The sequence below is a fragment of the Eptesicus fuscus genome, chromosome 22 (genome assembly GCF_027574615.1).
Source record: "Eptesicus fuscus isolate TK198812 chromosome 22, DD_ASM_mEF_20220401, whole genome shotgun sequence".
In the NCBI taxonomy this organism is placed as follows: domain Eukaryota; kingdom Metazoa; phylum Chordata; class Mammalia; order Chiroptera; family Vespertilionidae; genus Eptesicus; species Eptesicus fuscus.
Genome location: NC_072494.1, coordinates 37,832,832 through 37,850,237, shown reverse-complemented (window position 1 = coordinate 37,850,237; position 17,406 = coordinate 37,832,832). Strand labels below are relative to the sequence as shown.

The window sequence follows — 17,406 nt, the reverse complement described above, 5'->3', positions numbered from 1 at the left end:
GAACCCCAACTCACCCCCTTTTGTTTTACAACAGATGAAAATTTAGCTTGCCAGCTTTAACAAAATTGGTTCAAGACTAATTTCTTCCATGAGTTAGAGAGGGGAAAATTCTCTGATATAAAAGAGCATTTCATTTCACTCTGGAAGGTTGAACTGGTACAGGGTAAGTACTCAGGTGAACTAGGAGTCTACCTACCAGGGGAGAAGAGTAAGGAAAATTTGCTACAAAGTAAATTAAAGGGATGTTGGGAAAGGAGAGAACATGCTTAGGGATAAATGGTCAGTACCAATATGATATATTTCGCTGATGAGTAAAATATTCAGAGAATAATAACAATATTAACTAACATCAAATGTTTACTAAGTACCTGACACGGTTCTAACTGCTTAGCTTCTATTATTTAATCCTCATAATCCTCTATGTTATTAGACCTATATGATAGATAAACTTAAGACAGAGGTTAAGTAACTTGCCAAAAATCACACAGCTAGTGAAGGATAGGGCTAGGATTTGAACCCAAGCAATCTGGCTCAATAGTCTCTGCTCTTACACTGTATGCCTCCTACCAGGGCACATCTGGTTCCTTCCTGGTAATTTCTAAGCACTCGATCTATAATGAGACTTCCAACAGTCTTTATGATCAAGGAAAGAAAAGCTTGCCATAGGTCTTTAACTCCTCTAAGGCATTATGAGAGCCAAGGTAGGATCGAGTTTGATGTCTAATTCCTGCAACTTTCTACCAGCTCTCACCATAGGGAACAGCTCAGGTTGTCTAACTCATGCCAGATTTCCTCAATTGCTATTCTGCTCCCTTGCCTCACCTGGAAGACATTGCTTTTGTGGCCACTCTCAAAGTCCAGTACCGGCTGCCGCCGCACCCAGTCCCAAACCACCACTTTCAGGTCATCACTGCCACTGGCCAGCCAAGTTCCACGCTGGTTAAAGTGCAGGGTATTGACACAACCAGTATGGCCCTCAAGCCCATGCTGCAGGCGGAAACGCTGCACAAAGACTCTTGCCCCACAAGCCTCATATACAAAGCGGGAACTTGAACCCAGTTCCCGCTCCCGAAGGGCAGGAAGGGCTTGCCAGCGAGGTCGGGGAAGGGCTGATGTCTCCGAGGACACCCAGTCCTCCAAGGCCCGCTCATCATCTGATGAGTCCTGGTCACGGTTGGCCCGCTTGCGCTGTACACGACGCCGAGGATGCTCTTCTTCCTCCTCTTCTTCCTCGTCCTCTTCCTCTGAGCGATCATGGACTTGGTTTTCATCATTGATGGAGTAATGGCCAGTGTCCTCCATGCTGTCAGAGTCCTTGTCTTCACCTGAGCTCTCTGTATCTGTGTCTCGACTTTCTGTGCTGGTGCGATTGGGGCCACCATCATCCCCGGTCAAGCTCAAGCTCAGGTCTGAGGCCTCTACTTCAATGCCTGAGGATGTCTCCCTCCCCTCTTCAGCTCCAGACATCTCCTCTGGACTGCTAGACATGCTTCCTGCATGTAAATGAAAAATGGGTAGTTGGAGGGGTGGGGGGACAAAGAAGGAAATAGGAGAGTGATTAGAAGCATTTTCCTGCCTTAGTGTAAGAAACTGTCACATCAAAAGACCCAGAAACCAACTTTGGTCAAAGTTTTTTCTGAGAGGGAATCTTGGATAAGAAGTTGAAAAGACTAAGATCAAAGCCACACACTAATAAAAGTACTTATTTCAACAGATCTGAAGAAATGGAGAACCTAAGAATATAATAAATTCTCAAGAGGCAAAGCATTGGCAAACTGTATGGAAAGTATGCTTGATACCTTAGGCTCAGTTCTGCTGGATGGGCATCCATTAGTTACAGTAAATAATTAAACTAAATATAAGAAAAAGAATAGCCGTCCCTGCAAGAGTTGGCATAGCTATCTCTTAGAAAAAGATGGAGAAATAACTGAATAAAATCACTATGTAGTAGGGAAGGAATTGGACTATTTCCCACTACTTCCCACCTCCCAAATTCTAAACTGAAAGGTCTACTAAGAATCCTGAAGGAAGTACAAAAGTGGGAATTGTGATCATTTGAATGAGTTCTTGCTCACTTTTTGTTAATATACGTATTCTGACTTACTTCCATTAATTTAATAATTTTAATACTATTTTTGGTTATACAAACTATTTGAGACAAAGTTCTATCAGGAAGCATACATAAACATGATAAGAAGAGGAGGTACTACAGTTGATACCTGAGAAGCAAGTTCACCATCTTCTAGAATCTAGACCCTTCCTGTTGGTAGTTATAAAACAACTGTGTCATATTGAATAATATAATCCCCTACAATTAGGTACTGTATTCTATCGAAAAACAGCCTTCTTTTTTTAAGTAGAAATTTTATCTTGCCAAAAGTAAAGGCTGTTAGGAAAGGGAGACCAACTATGGGTGATTTTGGTATGAGCTTTTCAACTCTAATACCACTCTAATGTTTAAAAATTCAAAGGATTGGAGCACTTTACTGTTTATTCATCTAGATTAGAGCAGTAATTTCTGAAAATCTTTGTAGCAATGGAACCCCCTTTCCAATGAACTCTTAGACAAAACCCAATACAGAAAACTGATAATATAGTGCTCTGGTTCAAGTAGTGACCGAAAGTTGGGAGACAAAAACAGCTCTTTTCAAAAAGCACCTCAACTAAGAACACAGTGTGAAAACAACTAAGCTACTAGGAACTTGCCGATAAAGGGGAACAGTGTAGCAATTTGCTCCTACAAACTACAATGGCCAGAACTGCTATATACAAATGCAATTGGTTTAAGATTTGGAGTCGTGAGAAGGCATAAAACAGTGGTTCTCAACCTTTTTAATGCCGCGACCCTTTAACACAGTTCCTCATGTTGTGGTGACCCCCAACCATAAAATTATTTTCGTTGCTACTTCATAACTGTAATTTTGCTACTGTTATGAATCGTAATGTAAATATGTGTTTTCCGATGGTCTTAGGCGGCCCTGCTAGCAGTTTTATGGTTGGAGGTCACCATAACATAAGGAACTGTATTAAAGGGTCGCAGCATTAAAAAGGTTGAGAACCACTGGCATAAAATATCACACCTATCACTTTTGTGGAGAAGAAAAATAAAAGGCCAAACCCCTAGCGTTTATTGTTAAAATCATGATTAAAAAATTAAGACAATTTTGGGGCTATTCTATCCCACTAACACAAAGACCAGAGCATGCCACAAGCTCAGAAAGAGGACCCTAACAATCAATGACCAAGACCTAGGTCATGGGCTAGCAAAATTTTTTCTGCCAAGGGCCAGATAGTAAAAATTTGAGGCTTCATAGGCCATATGGATCTCTGTCACAACTTCTGCACTGCTGTAGCATAAAAGCAATCATAAATACTATGTAAATGGATGGGGCATGCTGTGTTCCAATAAACTTTATAAAAACAGTGGCAGCCGAAACCGGTTTGGCTCAGTGGATAGAGCGTCGGCCTTCGGACTGAAAGGTCCCAGGTTCGATTCCGGTCAAGGGCATGTACCTTGGTTGCGGGCACGTCCCCAGTAGGGGGTGTGCAGGAGGCGGCTGATCGATGTTTCTCTATCATCGATGTTTCTAACTCTCTATCCCTTTCCCTTCCTCTCTATAAAAAAAAATCAATAAAATGTATTAAAAAAACCAAAACAAAAAGAAAACAGTGGCAGGCTAGACTTGGACTATAGGCTGTAGTTTGTCAATCCCTGATCTAGCTAATGGCAAAACTCCAAATCAATTATATACCTCAAACCCTTCTAGAATGCTGTGTCTTGCAACTAAGCCCAATAAATATGAACTACAGCGGTAAGAAAAAAGGGGCAATAAAACAACATGTTGAAAAAAATATCACTTTCCCCTCATCGATTTCATCACTCTGCCAATCACATCAAATAGATTTTAGCCTATAATCCTGACCTGCAAGGTGCTGAGGAATGCTGGACACTGTGGTGCCCAACTACTATATCCATTTGATGGACGTTTCCCTAGTTTAGAAGATGGCTCAAGGTTAAAGCATTAAATAACCCAGGTAGTAGGTAACTCTATCAGAATCTTCGCATCCTGCCTTCAAATCTGCACTAGAGCCACTTGGCGGCACTGGCAAAAGAAAGGAAGCATGGATGGATGAATGGAAAGAAGGCAGGAAGAAAACCCCAATTCCAGTCGGTTTAGGTTATATCGTCATCTCTTATCTAATATCTCTATTAAACTATGATCTACCATGGAAAGAGACTTCTCATTATGACTGACTGCACAACCTCACCTTCCCAACAACTCTCTTGTTCCCACCACCACCTAGATGTTCTTTTTCTCCTTTATTAAGAGCATTTCCTAGGTTTTATCCACCTTTACAACCTTTCAGAATTCCAAACCATCTGACCTCTTAGAGGCACAACTCTATTATTGATCTTCTGAAAACAATCAGGTAAAAGTTGAAGGAGCAAAAGTGTCAAAGAGTCCACGGCATTTCAACCCTGTAGTTTCCAGTACCCAAAACAACTTAAGAAGGGTTCCCTCTTAGGAAAGATGTCCTTCCCTCCATGTCTCCACTCTCTCTGGGGGAGGGGAACCTAAGGTGAGATACAATAAAAACAGCTTCACCTTCATTTTGGCTCCTTACCATTAGCTAAGTCTGTTTTGCCATCTGTGCTGCTCCCTTTTCTGGACATCTTGATTGCTGTTTATTGTAGCCAGCCTGGATGTAGAAGGGGAAAAAATAACAATTAGAAAACAATCTTGTAAAGATGATAAAAGGAACAAGGAGATTTAACATTGGACACCTTTGTCATTTTTATAAAAATGATTTTTGGTGTGTGCTCAATAGGGCTTCTCAGCTACTGAAATCACACCAGACTTTCCCCCTATGCCTAAATTCCATTAAAGAGACATATCTTTGGGACTTCAACTGCAATCTCTTTACCTTAGTAACTGGCAGTGTTTTTTTTCAGATGGGAAAGAGGGAACTGAAATAAATTTTAAACTGTGGGCATATATAAAGTGATATCCTATATAATGAAGAGGGAATATGCAAATAGACCATCACTCCGCCACAAAGATGGCTGCGCCCACAGCGGAGGCGGGGTTTCCGTAACATAAGATGACTGCACCCACAGCAGAGGCCAAGTTCCCGTAACAAGCCTTAACTAGCAATCAGCAGGGACCTGAGGCTGTGCCGCACCCGCCCTGGGCTTGATGGGGGACCTCAGGCCACACCCCCCACCTGGCAGGGCTTGACGGGGGACCTCAGGCCGCGCCCCCTGCCCTGGCACCAGGCCGGGGAACCTGAAGCTGCACCCCCCTCCCAGGGTACCTGAGGCTGTACACCCCGCCCAGCGGGACTTGACGGGGGACCTCAGGCCATGCCCCCCGCCCAGCAGGGCTTGACAGGGAATCTCAGGCTGTGTCCCCCACCCGGTGGGGCTTGATGGGGGACCTCAAGGCACGCCCCCCGCCCCTGACCCAGGCTGGGGGACCTCAGGCCACGCCCCCTGCCTCAGCACCAGGCCAGAGGACCTGAGACTGTGCACCCCGCCTGGCGGGGCTTGACAAGGGTGGGACCAGCCGGATCTGGATCTAGCCCAATGGGGGGTGGGGCACCTGGCTGGGGCTGGGGCTGGGGCTGGGGCTGGGGCTGGGGCTGGGGCTGGGGCTCGCGCAATTTTGAGGCGCACATGGGTGGATGGGGACTTGACTCTGGGTCCCATGGTGCTCCCCAGACTCTGACAGGAGGAAGATTTTCATATACATTTTACTAATTTTCTTTCATCTCTGACACTTCTGTTATAGAGAAAGGGCAAAGAGCAATATTAAAATATTTTCTCTAATTAATCCTCTTTTAATGTGCACGAATTGTGTGCACCGGGCCACTAGTCCTATATAATAAAAGTGTAATATGCAAATAGACTGAACAGCTGACTGAACAGCCGAATAGCGGGTCGACCATCTGGGACCACGCTATGACACCCCTGGCACTAGGCCAGCCAAGGCGGGTGCGATGCAATTGGTCAGGGCTGGCCATTGCCACATGATCACCCCACAGAGGGAGGCCCAGGCCACCAGCAGCCTGGCTGGCTGTGGCAGGTGGGTGGGGCCTCCCTGTGCAAGGGAAGCCAAGTTCCAGCAGGAAGCTGGTCCTGGAGGGAAGCCAGTGCCGGCAGCCAGGAGAAGGAAGGCCTACACAAATTTCATGCATCAGGTCTCTAGTATATTATAAGCAGAGAACCTTAACTCAATACAAAGAGCTAGCTTCAGCATTGCCCTCTATGCAAAAATCTTGTTATAAATGTTAGACTTATGTATCTACAAACTCTATACTACACTGTCTTCACAACATGAAGAGGTGGGTCAGACTCTTTACATAATTTTGGACACTAACCAAGAGATAAAAGCACCTGGCTGGTGTGGGTCAATGGTTGAGTGTCAACCCATACACCAAGAGGTCACTGATTCGATTCCTTGTTAGGGCACATGCCCAGGTTGCAGGCTCGAATCCCAAGGGGGAGAAAGGGAGCAGGAGGCAGCTGATTGATGATGTTTCTTTCACTCTCTCCCTCTCCCTTCCTCTCTCTCTAAAATCAATAAAAACCTTGTGGGGTTTTTGTGTGTGTTTTTTTAAAGAGATAAAACAAATCAAGCTCATGAGGTAGGGTAAGAGCTTGAGCATTATGTTCACTCGGATGCCTATCTTCACACTTATAGGTGCAGGTACAGTATTAACTATAAGAAGCAGAGATGAATTAGAACTCAGAGTCCCCCTGCCCCACACCTCTAAGAAAGAACGTAAAAGGGTTTTTCTTCCTCTTACAACTAATGATAGTCATCAAATACAAAGCTGGGGAAGAAAAGGGCAACGCTTGTATTAAACCATCTCAGTCCATTTCATAATTTCATAATCCCACCAACTTTCAACAGATTTGTCTTTTTAGCAAAACTATAACTAGGAATCAGGATGCCTAGCTGTTTTCCTTTTATACCACTGTAACACATTGTTTTTTTTCAGGGTCTCACTCCCACCTGGAGCAAATTCCAAAGAGCAAAGAAAAGTATTATTCAGCCCAGAATTTTGTTAAGCCCTTTCAGTGCCTTGGACAAAAGGCATTGGTAAAAGACAAAGTATGATTATGACTCCAGTCCTGTACCCAAGCACACTGGCCTTTCAACAGCCTTTTCATTCCCATAACAATGACCCAGAGGCAGCCCCATCCTTAACCTTATCCCCTATTATCCTCTACAGAAATCCAAGTTACGGCAAAAAGTGTCCTCTGCCAACAGACAGCTGCCCAAAGCTTGCTCATAGTAGTCCAGAGAGGGGGAGTGAAAATAACGCAAGAGCAGGACTGAAGCTGAATTTGAGGGAAGAACACCTGGAAGAGTGAGGAGGAAAGACAAAGCCAGTAAAAAACAGATTTGTGAAGCCACATGAGGAAAAACAGTGAAGGGCTGTTTGCAGAGCAGGCTGTTTTCCTCCTCCTACTTTGATGATGTATTTTTGTGCAGCATTCTTCACACGACACTTGTTTTCCCCTCATAGCAGTCCCTGTTTATATTCTTTAATATCTCAGCGATATCTTCTTCCCCACCTAGGATTTTAATTAATTACATTAATTGTAAAAGTCCTACAAAGTGAGGAAAATAATTGCACTACTCTGTTAAGATTAAAAACTAAGATCTTAAGTATACCTTATGCCAACTGAGAACAGATCTGATATTTTCTCACCTCTAGAATCAAAGCTGTCAACCGTGCTATACTTCTCACCCACTATTATTCACTCCCAGAGAAGACTAAAGCAGCTCCTGAGAACCTTCCTCAAAACTGAATCTCATCCACTTCTACAGAAGCCCAGCCTGCCTGAACTTTAGGCTCATAATGGCTCTAGAGGCTTTCCCAGCCTCCATGACCAGAAGGAACCAAAGTCTAGTGCCGACCTAGCTCTGAGAAGCGGACAAAGGAGAGCCATGAGGTTCAACCCATACCCAGAGGTTACAGACCTCATCTTTTGGGGAAATTGGTTTGAGGTTCTTACAAGAAGAAACTCTTCGAGGAAAAAAGTTGACAGAATTTAGTGCTAAATTCAGAAACAAAGAAAACCCTGTGAATGCTTATGTTAACTCTCATCACTAAGTTGATATAGGCCAGTGGTCAGCAAACTGCGGCTCTTTGGCCCCTTGAGTTTTTAGCAAAGGCCAGCTTAGGAGTACCCTAATTAAGTTAATAACAATGTACCTACCAAGTTTAAAAAATTTGGCTCTCAAAAGAAATTTCAATCGTTGTACTGTTGATATTTGGCTCTGTTGACTAATGAGTTTGCCAACCACTGATATAGGCAGATAGCTTCTAAAGATCACATTTTAGGGGCCACAGAATTTAGCAAGGGGAGGGAGGAAGGAAGCAAAGGAGGGGGGGAGGAAAGAAGGGAGAGTGAAGAGGGAGAGAAACATCGACTGGTTGCCTCCTACACATGTCCTGACCTGGGCTGGGAATTGAACCCGAGACTCTTTGGTGTGTAGGCCAACGCTCTACACTGAGCCACACCAGCCAGGGCCCTTCTTCATTCTTTAATGCACTATATTGCCAATAAATCCAGTTTTACCTTGATTGATTTCCATGTAAAATCTAGCCCAGAACAAGCCAATCTGAGCTTGGAAGAGCTGATGAGCTCATTGCCCCAGGTAGCTAGGGAAAGCTTAATTAGATTAGCTCTACTGCCTGTATACCAAAAATAACCGTAACTCCTGCCAAACTGAAGGTTAAAGAGTAAACTATTGGGGGATGGAGAAAAACAGGCTCAGGTATCATTTTAATTTCTACCTAAAAAATTCCAGTGACCTAGATTTTTCTTGACTTAATAAGAAAAAGGTCTTAAATTTTTAACCAAATAGATGACACAATATTAAGTATAAACTAGGAAGAGAGTTTAATACAGTATGTAAGAGTATTTTGAGGAAGAGGTACCAAGTGTATCCTGTTTAAAACCACTGAGGCTGCCTCCTTTTCTTAAAAAAAAAAAAAAAATTAACTGAATATACCAAAATTAAAAATCTACTCTTCAAGAGACACTGTTAAGATGAAAAGACAAGCTACAGACTAAAAGAAAATATCTGCAAAATACATATTAAGGGTAGCAAGCAGAATATATTTATAATCTAAATAAGAGTCACTAGAAGATATCCTCAATATTATTAGTTATTAGAGAAATACAAATTAAAACCACTATGAGAATCCTCTATGTGCCTATTAGAATGTTTAATATTTTAGAAATAATTATAATGCAAACTTTCTTTATCAAATGCTAACAAGTAGAGCAACTAGAACTCATACACTGATGTAAAATGGTAGGCACTTTGGAAAACAGTTTGGCAGTTTCTTCTAAAGTTAAACATGCACTTACCACACAACCCAGGAATCCCACACTCAGGTATGTATTCAAGAGAAATGAAAATATAAGTCCACCCAAAAGCCTGTAGGTGAACGTTTTGGTGGCTTTATTCAGAGTCATCAAACACTGGAAACAAATGTCCTTCAGCTAGGTCATGGATAAATAAACTGTGGTCCATCCACACACTGGAATACTACTAAGCAATAAAAAGAAATGAACTACTGATACACACAGAACACGGGTGGATCTCAAATATGCTATGCTATGTGGAAAAAAGCAAGATTCAAACAGCTACCTAATATGACTCCATTTATAGCACAATCTGGAAGATAAATTATTGGGACAGAAAGCAGACCAGTGGTTGTCAGGGTTGGGGATAGGGGTAGGGAAGAGAATGATGACAAGCGGGAGTGAGAAAACTTTTGGGAATGATGAAAATGTTCTGTGCTTCAATCATGGTGATATTGAGAGACTATGCATTTGCCAGAATCCATACTAGGTCACTGAAAAAAAGGGTAAACTCCATGTAAATCATACCTCAATAAATCTGACTGGAAAAAAGAGAATGAGAAGTGGAGAGAGAGAAATCATGCCAAGTGTTAAACCCAACAATAAAAAAAGACTAAATTTTCAAGGCTGTGATTATTATTATTTTTAATCCTCACCCGAGGACATGCTTAGAGAGAGGAAGGGAGAGAGGAGGAAAGAGAAACATCGATGTGAAAAACATTTATCAGTTACCTTCCATATGCTCCCCTGGGGATCAAACCCACAACCCAAGTATGTGTCTTGACCAGGAATCAAACCGGCAACCTTTCAGTGCACGGGACAATGCTCAACCAACTGAGCCACTCCAACTGGGCAAGGCTGTGATTGTTAATAGAAGTTAGCTCAAGTGGTCAATATGCTACAGTAAACGAGAGCGAAACGTCAGGTCTTCTTGTTTGAAAATGAAAGTGCAACCACATCCGAGGCAAGATGAATCCTAAACACATAAAAAGTCTCCACCCTATTTATTGTGTTGTTGGCAGCTAAGAATATCACAGTACTTCAAAGTAATTCTAGTGGTTGTACTATTAATATGTATATTTATATGTTTTTCATTTTTATTTTTTAAATTTCTCTCAAGTTCATCTTAACTGCTTTGGAGTCTAGAATCTCTGAAAAATGATTAACTCTACCTTACCTCATATCCAATGGAAACTTCACCAACTAAATATTAGTCCTTGATCTCTTCACTAAGCTCAGTGAGTTCCCATGAGTTACATAATTCCCAGCACTCTCTCAGGCCAGTCCAGCAGTCTTGCTGTGCATGCCTTCATTTTGCAACTCAGGTGGCCCAACTCTCCAACACAGACACCCATATTTACATGAGACAAAGTTTTAGAATTTCCTCTGAAACTAAAAGGTAATCTTCAAAAATACTTCAATTATTAGAAAGACAGATATCTGAGAGCCACACAGTCTTTGGTTCCTCTTGAGAGGACAGATGTCCCATACCACTCATAACTGAACAGCTGTTCAGGGCTGATCTCCATCCAAAGTACAAATCTGCTTTTCAGTCCTAAGTCACACAGTCCATCTGGAATCAACCAGTCCTACTTTCCCCATCCCAAATTTTTGTTTTCAAGCTGAAATGGCTCATTTTTTAAAATATATTTTTACTGATTTCAGAGCAGAAGGAAGAGGGAGAGAGAGAGAAACATCCATGAGAGAGAATCACTGATCAGCTGCCTCCTGCAAGTTCCCCCACAGCCCAGGCATGTGCCCTTGACTGGAATCGAACCTGGGACCTTTCAGTTCACAGGCCGACTCTCTATCCACTGAGCCAAACCGGCTAGGGTGTAAAATGGCTCATTTTTAATTCATCCTCCTTACCTTACTATTTTTCTACTTAACAATAGACACTTATACAAGCCAACTTTCCTGACTCCTCCCACCAGCCACTTGCTTGCTTTTCATTTATGGAACCTGATTTACCCTGGGCACCGTCACTCAAATAATATAGTGTTTATTAATCAGACAGAGAACCTCAGGCATTGAAATTCAAAGGGATCACTCCCAGAAGATGAAACTCATACAATATACATGTTTATGGGAAGGCAGGCCTTTATTTCTGGGCCACTTTCTATTTAGTCTTTGGAGGAATTGAATATATTACACTGCCTCCTCTGGTAAACTGGAGAGAGGAGCAGAATGAAACTATGAAGGTTTCTGGATCAGGGAAATAAATCTCTATTTCTAGCGTGCAAAAGATTTGACGACACCGCAACCCAACTGTACATCCAGCCTCCCTTGTTTATCCAAATTATAGGCATCTGGCACCACCCAGTGGCCCATCTGTACACAGACATGCTTGTAATACAACAATGTACAAGGCAATATAAGAGCTACAAATATGAACAAGGCAGTCACCACCCTTTTGTAGCCAATAGTCAATTAGAAAAATGAGCATACAACCAACTATTAGAGATACATGTATCATTAAAAATAAATTTAAAATATAGTTCCAAAAAATGTATATACACACTTTGAATAATTATAAAGGCAGTGTTTATTAAAATATATTTCATTTTCAAAACTGAGCTATCAGCTGTTAAAGTGCCTATACATTTTTTGGGGACATCCTGTACATATAATGCAGTTGCAGTTGATCAGAGAAAAGGATTATATTTAATTTCTGGAAGGAAAAGCTTCCATAGAGAAATTAGATTTTAAGCTGGGCTTTGAAGGAAGGATAGGATTTTATTTTATTTTCTAAGATTTTTAAATTGATTTTCAGAGAAAGAAGGGGTGGGGGAGGAGAGAGAGAAAGAGAGAGACATCAATCAGTCACCTCCTTCACAGCCCTCCTCCCCCACCAGGGACTGACCCACAGCCGGGCATGTGCCTTACCAGGAATAGAATGGACAACCTTTCAGTGCACAGGTGGACACCCAACCAGGGCAGGAAGGATAAGATTTTTTTTTAAAATATATTTTATTGATTTTTTACAGAGAGGAAGAGAGAGGGATAGAGAGCCAGAAACATCGATGAGAGAGAAACATCGACCAGCTGCCTCCTGCACACCCCCCACTGGGGATGTGCCCGCAACCAAGGTACATGCCCCTGACCGGAATCGAACCCGGGACCCTTGAGTCCGCAGGCCGACGCTCTATCCACTGAGCCAAACCGGCCTTGGCAGGAAGGATAAGATTTTAATGGGCAGAGTTGAGAAATACATTCCACCAGCGTTAGAATAAGACATGGAAAATGAAGAAACCTGGTATATTCAAGAAAATACATGTATAGTCTGGTTTGGCTAGATAGTGGGGTAGAGTTGATAAGTATAGAAGGTGCTCTAGCCGAAGTGGCTCAGTTGGTTGGAGTGTCGTCCAATACATCAAGGAGTGGTGGGTTCGATTCCCGGTCAGGGCACATACCCACCCAGGTTGCAGGTTTGACCCCAGGTCCGGATGCATGTGGGAGTCAACCAATCAAGATTTCTCTCTCACATGATGCTTCTCTCTCTCCCTCTTTCCCTCCAAGATCAAAAAAATAAATTATTTTTTTAAAATATATTTTATTGTTTACAGAGAGGAAGGGAGAGGGATAGTTAGAAACATCGATGAGAGAGAAACATCAATCAGCTGTCTCCTGCACACCTCCTACTGGGGATGTGCCCACAACCAAGGTACATGCTCTTGACAGGAATGGAACCTGGAACCCTTCAGTCCACAGGCCGACGCTCTATCCACTGAGCCAAACCGGTTAGGGCTTAATTATTTTTTAAAGTATGGAAGGTGTATGTGTATTAGGCATCAGGAAGATTATTTTGTCAATGATAGTAAGATGGACTGAAGTGGACAGAAAAGGAAGGAGAAACAAGTTTGAAAGCTAGTATTATAGTTGCCAAAGTAAGAAACAATGAGAACCTGTCTTATGTTGATGGCAGAGGAAATTAAAAGGAGATCAATGTGAAAAACATTATAGAGATAGAATTAATAGTATTTGACTCAATAAGCTGTTATAAAGCTCAAAAAATCAAAAAGACAAGTTTGAGCCTAGGTTCCTAGAGGAAATCAAGTGCCATAAATGAGAAGACTGCATGTGGGGGAAGATATAAATTTTATTTTAATTATATTTAAAATCTAAGCTGACATGTCAGCAATGTAGAGGAGAACCAATATAGGTCTGAACATTGATAAATAAATTGGGGCCAGAAATACAAATTTGGAAATTATTTGTTTAGAGAAGCTTCAAAATCAAATACCTTGTAAATTACACCTCACTTTAAAAATAAGCACAATTTACCATAGCTAAGATTTGGAAATAGCCTAAGTGCCCATCAGCAAAAGAGTGGATTAAAAAACTGTGGTACATCTACAAAATGGAATACTATGCTGTGGTAAAAAAAGAGGGAATTCTTACCATTTGCAACAGCATGGATGAACTGGAGAGCATTATGCTAAGCGAAATAAGCCAGAGAAAGATAAATATCACATGATCTCACTCACTTGTGGAATATAATGAACAACATAAACTGATGAACAAAAACAGATACAGAGACAGAGAAGCACCCATCAGACCGTCAAACCTCAGAGGGAAGGTAGGGGAGGGTGGGGGTAAGGGAGAGAGATCAACCAAAGGACTTGTATGCATGCATATAAGCCTAACCAATGGACACAGACAACAGGAGGGTGAGGGCATGAGTGGGGGAATAGGGGGACAATGGGGGGATAAGGACACATATGTAATACCTTAATCAATAAACAAAAAAATAAATAAGCAAATAGCCCTGGCCTGTGTTGCTCAGTGATTAGAACATCTGCCCACACATGGGAGTCTTGGGTTCAATTCCAGGTCAAGGGCAAGTACCTGGGTTGCAGGTTGGATACCCGGCACCTGCAGGAGACAAACAATCGATGTGCCTCCCTTACATCCCAATATAGGTGTGTGTGTGTGTGTGTGTGTGTGTGTGTGTGTGTGTGTCTCCCTCTCCCGCTCACTCGCTTCTTCTTTTCCACTCTCTAAAAATCAATGGAAAAAACGGGTGAGGATTAACAAAAATAAAAAATAAGGGGAGTAAGTAAAAATAACAAATTAAGTACCCAAGAAAGCTCTGAGAATAAAGTCCAAAGAAAGAATCCCGGGGGAATACCTACCTCTAGGAAAGAAAGGAAAGGGAGACCGAAAGGCGTAGGGAAGTAGAAAGAATGACTAGAGTGTTAAATGCTGTGGCTGTCAAGAGATAAAAATGTTTCAAGAAGATGAGGATGGTCCATGTTTCAAATGCTACAGAAAAGTACAGAAACATATATACTGAGAAAAGGCTTTAAGACTCAAACAACTTTTCTATGGAATTACCTCAGTTACTGAGTAAGAATCCTGGTTTTCCCTTATTTGAGTCATAAAAGGACTATCTCTTAAGTCATAACTATCTCTTCAGTTAAGTCCATTAAGATTATTTCCTTAGCCCTAGCTGGTTTGGCTCAGTGGATAGAGTATCAGCCTGGGGACTGAAGGGTCCCGGATTCAATTCCGGTCAAGGGCACAAGCCCAGGTTTTTAGGCTCAATCCCCAGTAGGGGGCGTGCAGGACACAGCCGATCCATGATTCTCCCTCATCATTAATGTTTCTGTGTCTCTCTCCCTTCCTCTCTGAAATCTATAAATATATATAGATTGTGTGTGGGCTAATATATATATATATATATATATATATATATATATATATATATATTATTTTTTTTTTTTTTTTTTTTTTTTTTTTTTAAGATTTCCTTAGCCAGAGAACCAAGATGGCAGCATAGTTAAACACTGGTACTCATCACCTCCCACAAACCACATCAAAATTATAGGACAACCATCAATCAGAACCACCTGAAATCTGGCTAAATGGAAGTCCTACAGCTAGAGAAGTAAAGAAGAAAGCACATTGAGACTGGTTGGAACAGGCTGATCCAACACCCACATGTGGCATTTCTTTAGTCGGGAGGTATTTCTCCAAGTTCTCCCATGAGATGCAAGGGGACCCAGCCCCACACCAGACCCCGAGCCCAGGGTTCCAGAGCTGAGAAGAGAAGTCCCCATAACTTCGGGCTGTAAAAATCAGTGGGGATTATGGATGAGTGACACGGAGGCTGCTGGAGTCCCAGGTGTTCCTCAAAGGGCCCACACACAAACTTACATGGTCTCAATTCCTCTAAGCTTCAGGAGAATCCAGGGACATGTGGGGAAGAACTGGACTATCTGGCATTGGGGCAGGAACTCAGAGGTGGCTTTCTACCAGACAGGGATGCTCTAAGGCAGTGGTCGGCAAACTCATTAGTCAACAGAGCCAAATATCAACAGTACAACGATTGAAATTTCTTTTGAGAGCCAAATTTTTAAAACTTAAACTTCTTCTAACGCCACTTCTTCAAAATAGACTCGTCCAGGCTGTGGAATTTTGTGGAAGAGCCACACTCAAGGGGCCAAAGAGCCGCATGTGGCTCGCAAGCCGCAGTTTGCCGACCACAGCTCTAAGGGGTCATTGTTCCTGTGCTGGGACCTCCCCCACTGCAGAACTGATTGGGAACCATACCTGAGTTTCCATTAGCATGGCTCACACTGTTGGCTCTGCCCTAGTGATTCCCTGAGACCCTGCCCCATCCAATTTGCAGACCCACCCAAGCTGTTTGCAGCTGCTTTTCCATATCAATGGCCTGTCCTGGCTCAGGCTTTAGACTTTGCTAAAATCTCTTAAATAAGCAGCAGCTGGAGTCAATAAAAGGCAAGACCTAGCACCAGCATGCCTTGTCTCACAGCTAGGCCTCACCTGGGCACTTCCTACCCCAATACAAATAGCAGCCATCTGCAGACCACTCTGTAGCTCCTGCCAGATGGCCCCGGACAGTGACTGACTTTGCACTCCCCGGAGGCCCCAGAATTAGTGCACCCAGTGGACAGCTTCAGACCATACCAGATTACAACTCTACACATCCACAAGACACACACTCAAGGGGCAGACTCAGTAAGTACCAAAGCTCCACTGAAGCAAATCCTGCTCCATAGGTCTCCTGCACAGCAGCTCTTCCACTGTAGACACAGCTGGTCCTCATAGCCAATTGGCCTGGAGGCCAATTCCGCACAGTGAGGCCAATCAAGGCTCGACTACAACAAGACTGTGCATATAGCCCACACAGGGGCACACCTAGAGTTCCCAGCTCAGATGACTGGGGAGGCTGAGCCACTGGGCCCTATAGGACACCTATTAGACAAGGTCACTCTACCAATCCAGGAAACATAACAGCTCTACTTAATACATAGAAACAAACACAAGCAGCCAAAATGAGGACACAAAGAAACATATTACAAATGAAAGAAATGGAAGCAAGCAAGCTACTGGATACAGAGTTCAAAACAATGGTTATAAGGTTACTCAAGGATCTTAATGAGAGCTTCAAGGGATTCAGTGAAACTTTCAAGGATCTTAGTGAGAATGTCAAAGACATGAAAAAGGACCAGTCAGAAATTAAGCATACACTAACTGAAATAAGGAATAATTTACAGGGATTCAACATAGAGTACAGGATTCTGAGAATCAAATCAATGATTTGGAATATGAGGAATCAAAAAACACCCAATCAGAAGAGCAGAGAGCCCAGCTGGTGTGGTTCACTGGTTGAGCATTGACCTATGAACCAGGAGGTTGTGGTTGGATTCCTGGTCAGGACACATGTCCAGGTTGCAGGCTTGATTCCCAGTGTGAGGTGTGCAGGAAGCAGCAAATCAATGATTCTCTCTCATTGTAATTTTAAAAAAAGAAGAAGAAGAGCAAAGAAAAAGAAGAATCCAAAAATTTGAAGATAGTGTAAGGAGCCTCCGGGACAACTTGAAGCATACGAACATTTGCATTTGGGGGTGCCAGAAGAAGAGAGCAAGCAAGATATTGAAAACCTACTTGAAGAAATAATGACAGAAAACTTCACCCTAAACAGTGAAAAAAAAAACTTTTACAAGTCGAGGAAGCACAGAGAGTCCCAAACAAGAGGAACCCAAAGA

The 17,406-nt window shown here is 42.5% G+C and overlaps 1 protein-coding gene across 3 annotated transcripts in view; it reads right to left on the bottom strand.

Moving 5' to 3' along the window:
- DCAF8 (DDB1 and CUL4 associated factor 8) overlaps positions 1-17,406 on the bottom strand; it is a 45,031-nt gene that overhangs the window by 17,625 nt on the left and 10,000 nt on the right. For all 3 annotated transcript variants that reach the window (XM_008154251.3, XM_028129364.2, XM_054711510.1), the window contains exons 3-4: positions 4,627-4,701; positions 823-1,493 (exon numbers count right to left, since the gene is read on the bottom strand). In XM_008154251.3, the coding sequence (XP_008152473.1) occupies positions 823-1,493; positions 4,627-4,675 (720 nt within the window). In that variant the 5' untranslated portion in view covers positions 4,676-4,701. The remainder of the gene's footprint in view (positions 1-822; positions 1,494-4,626; positions 4,702-17,406) is intronic.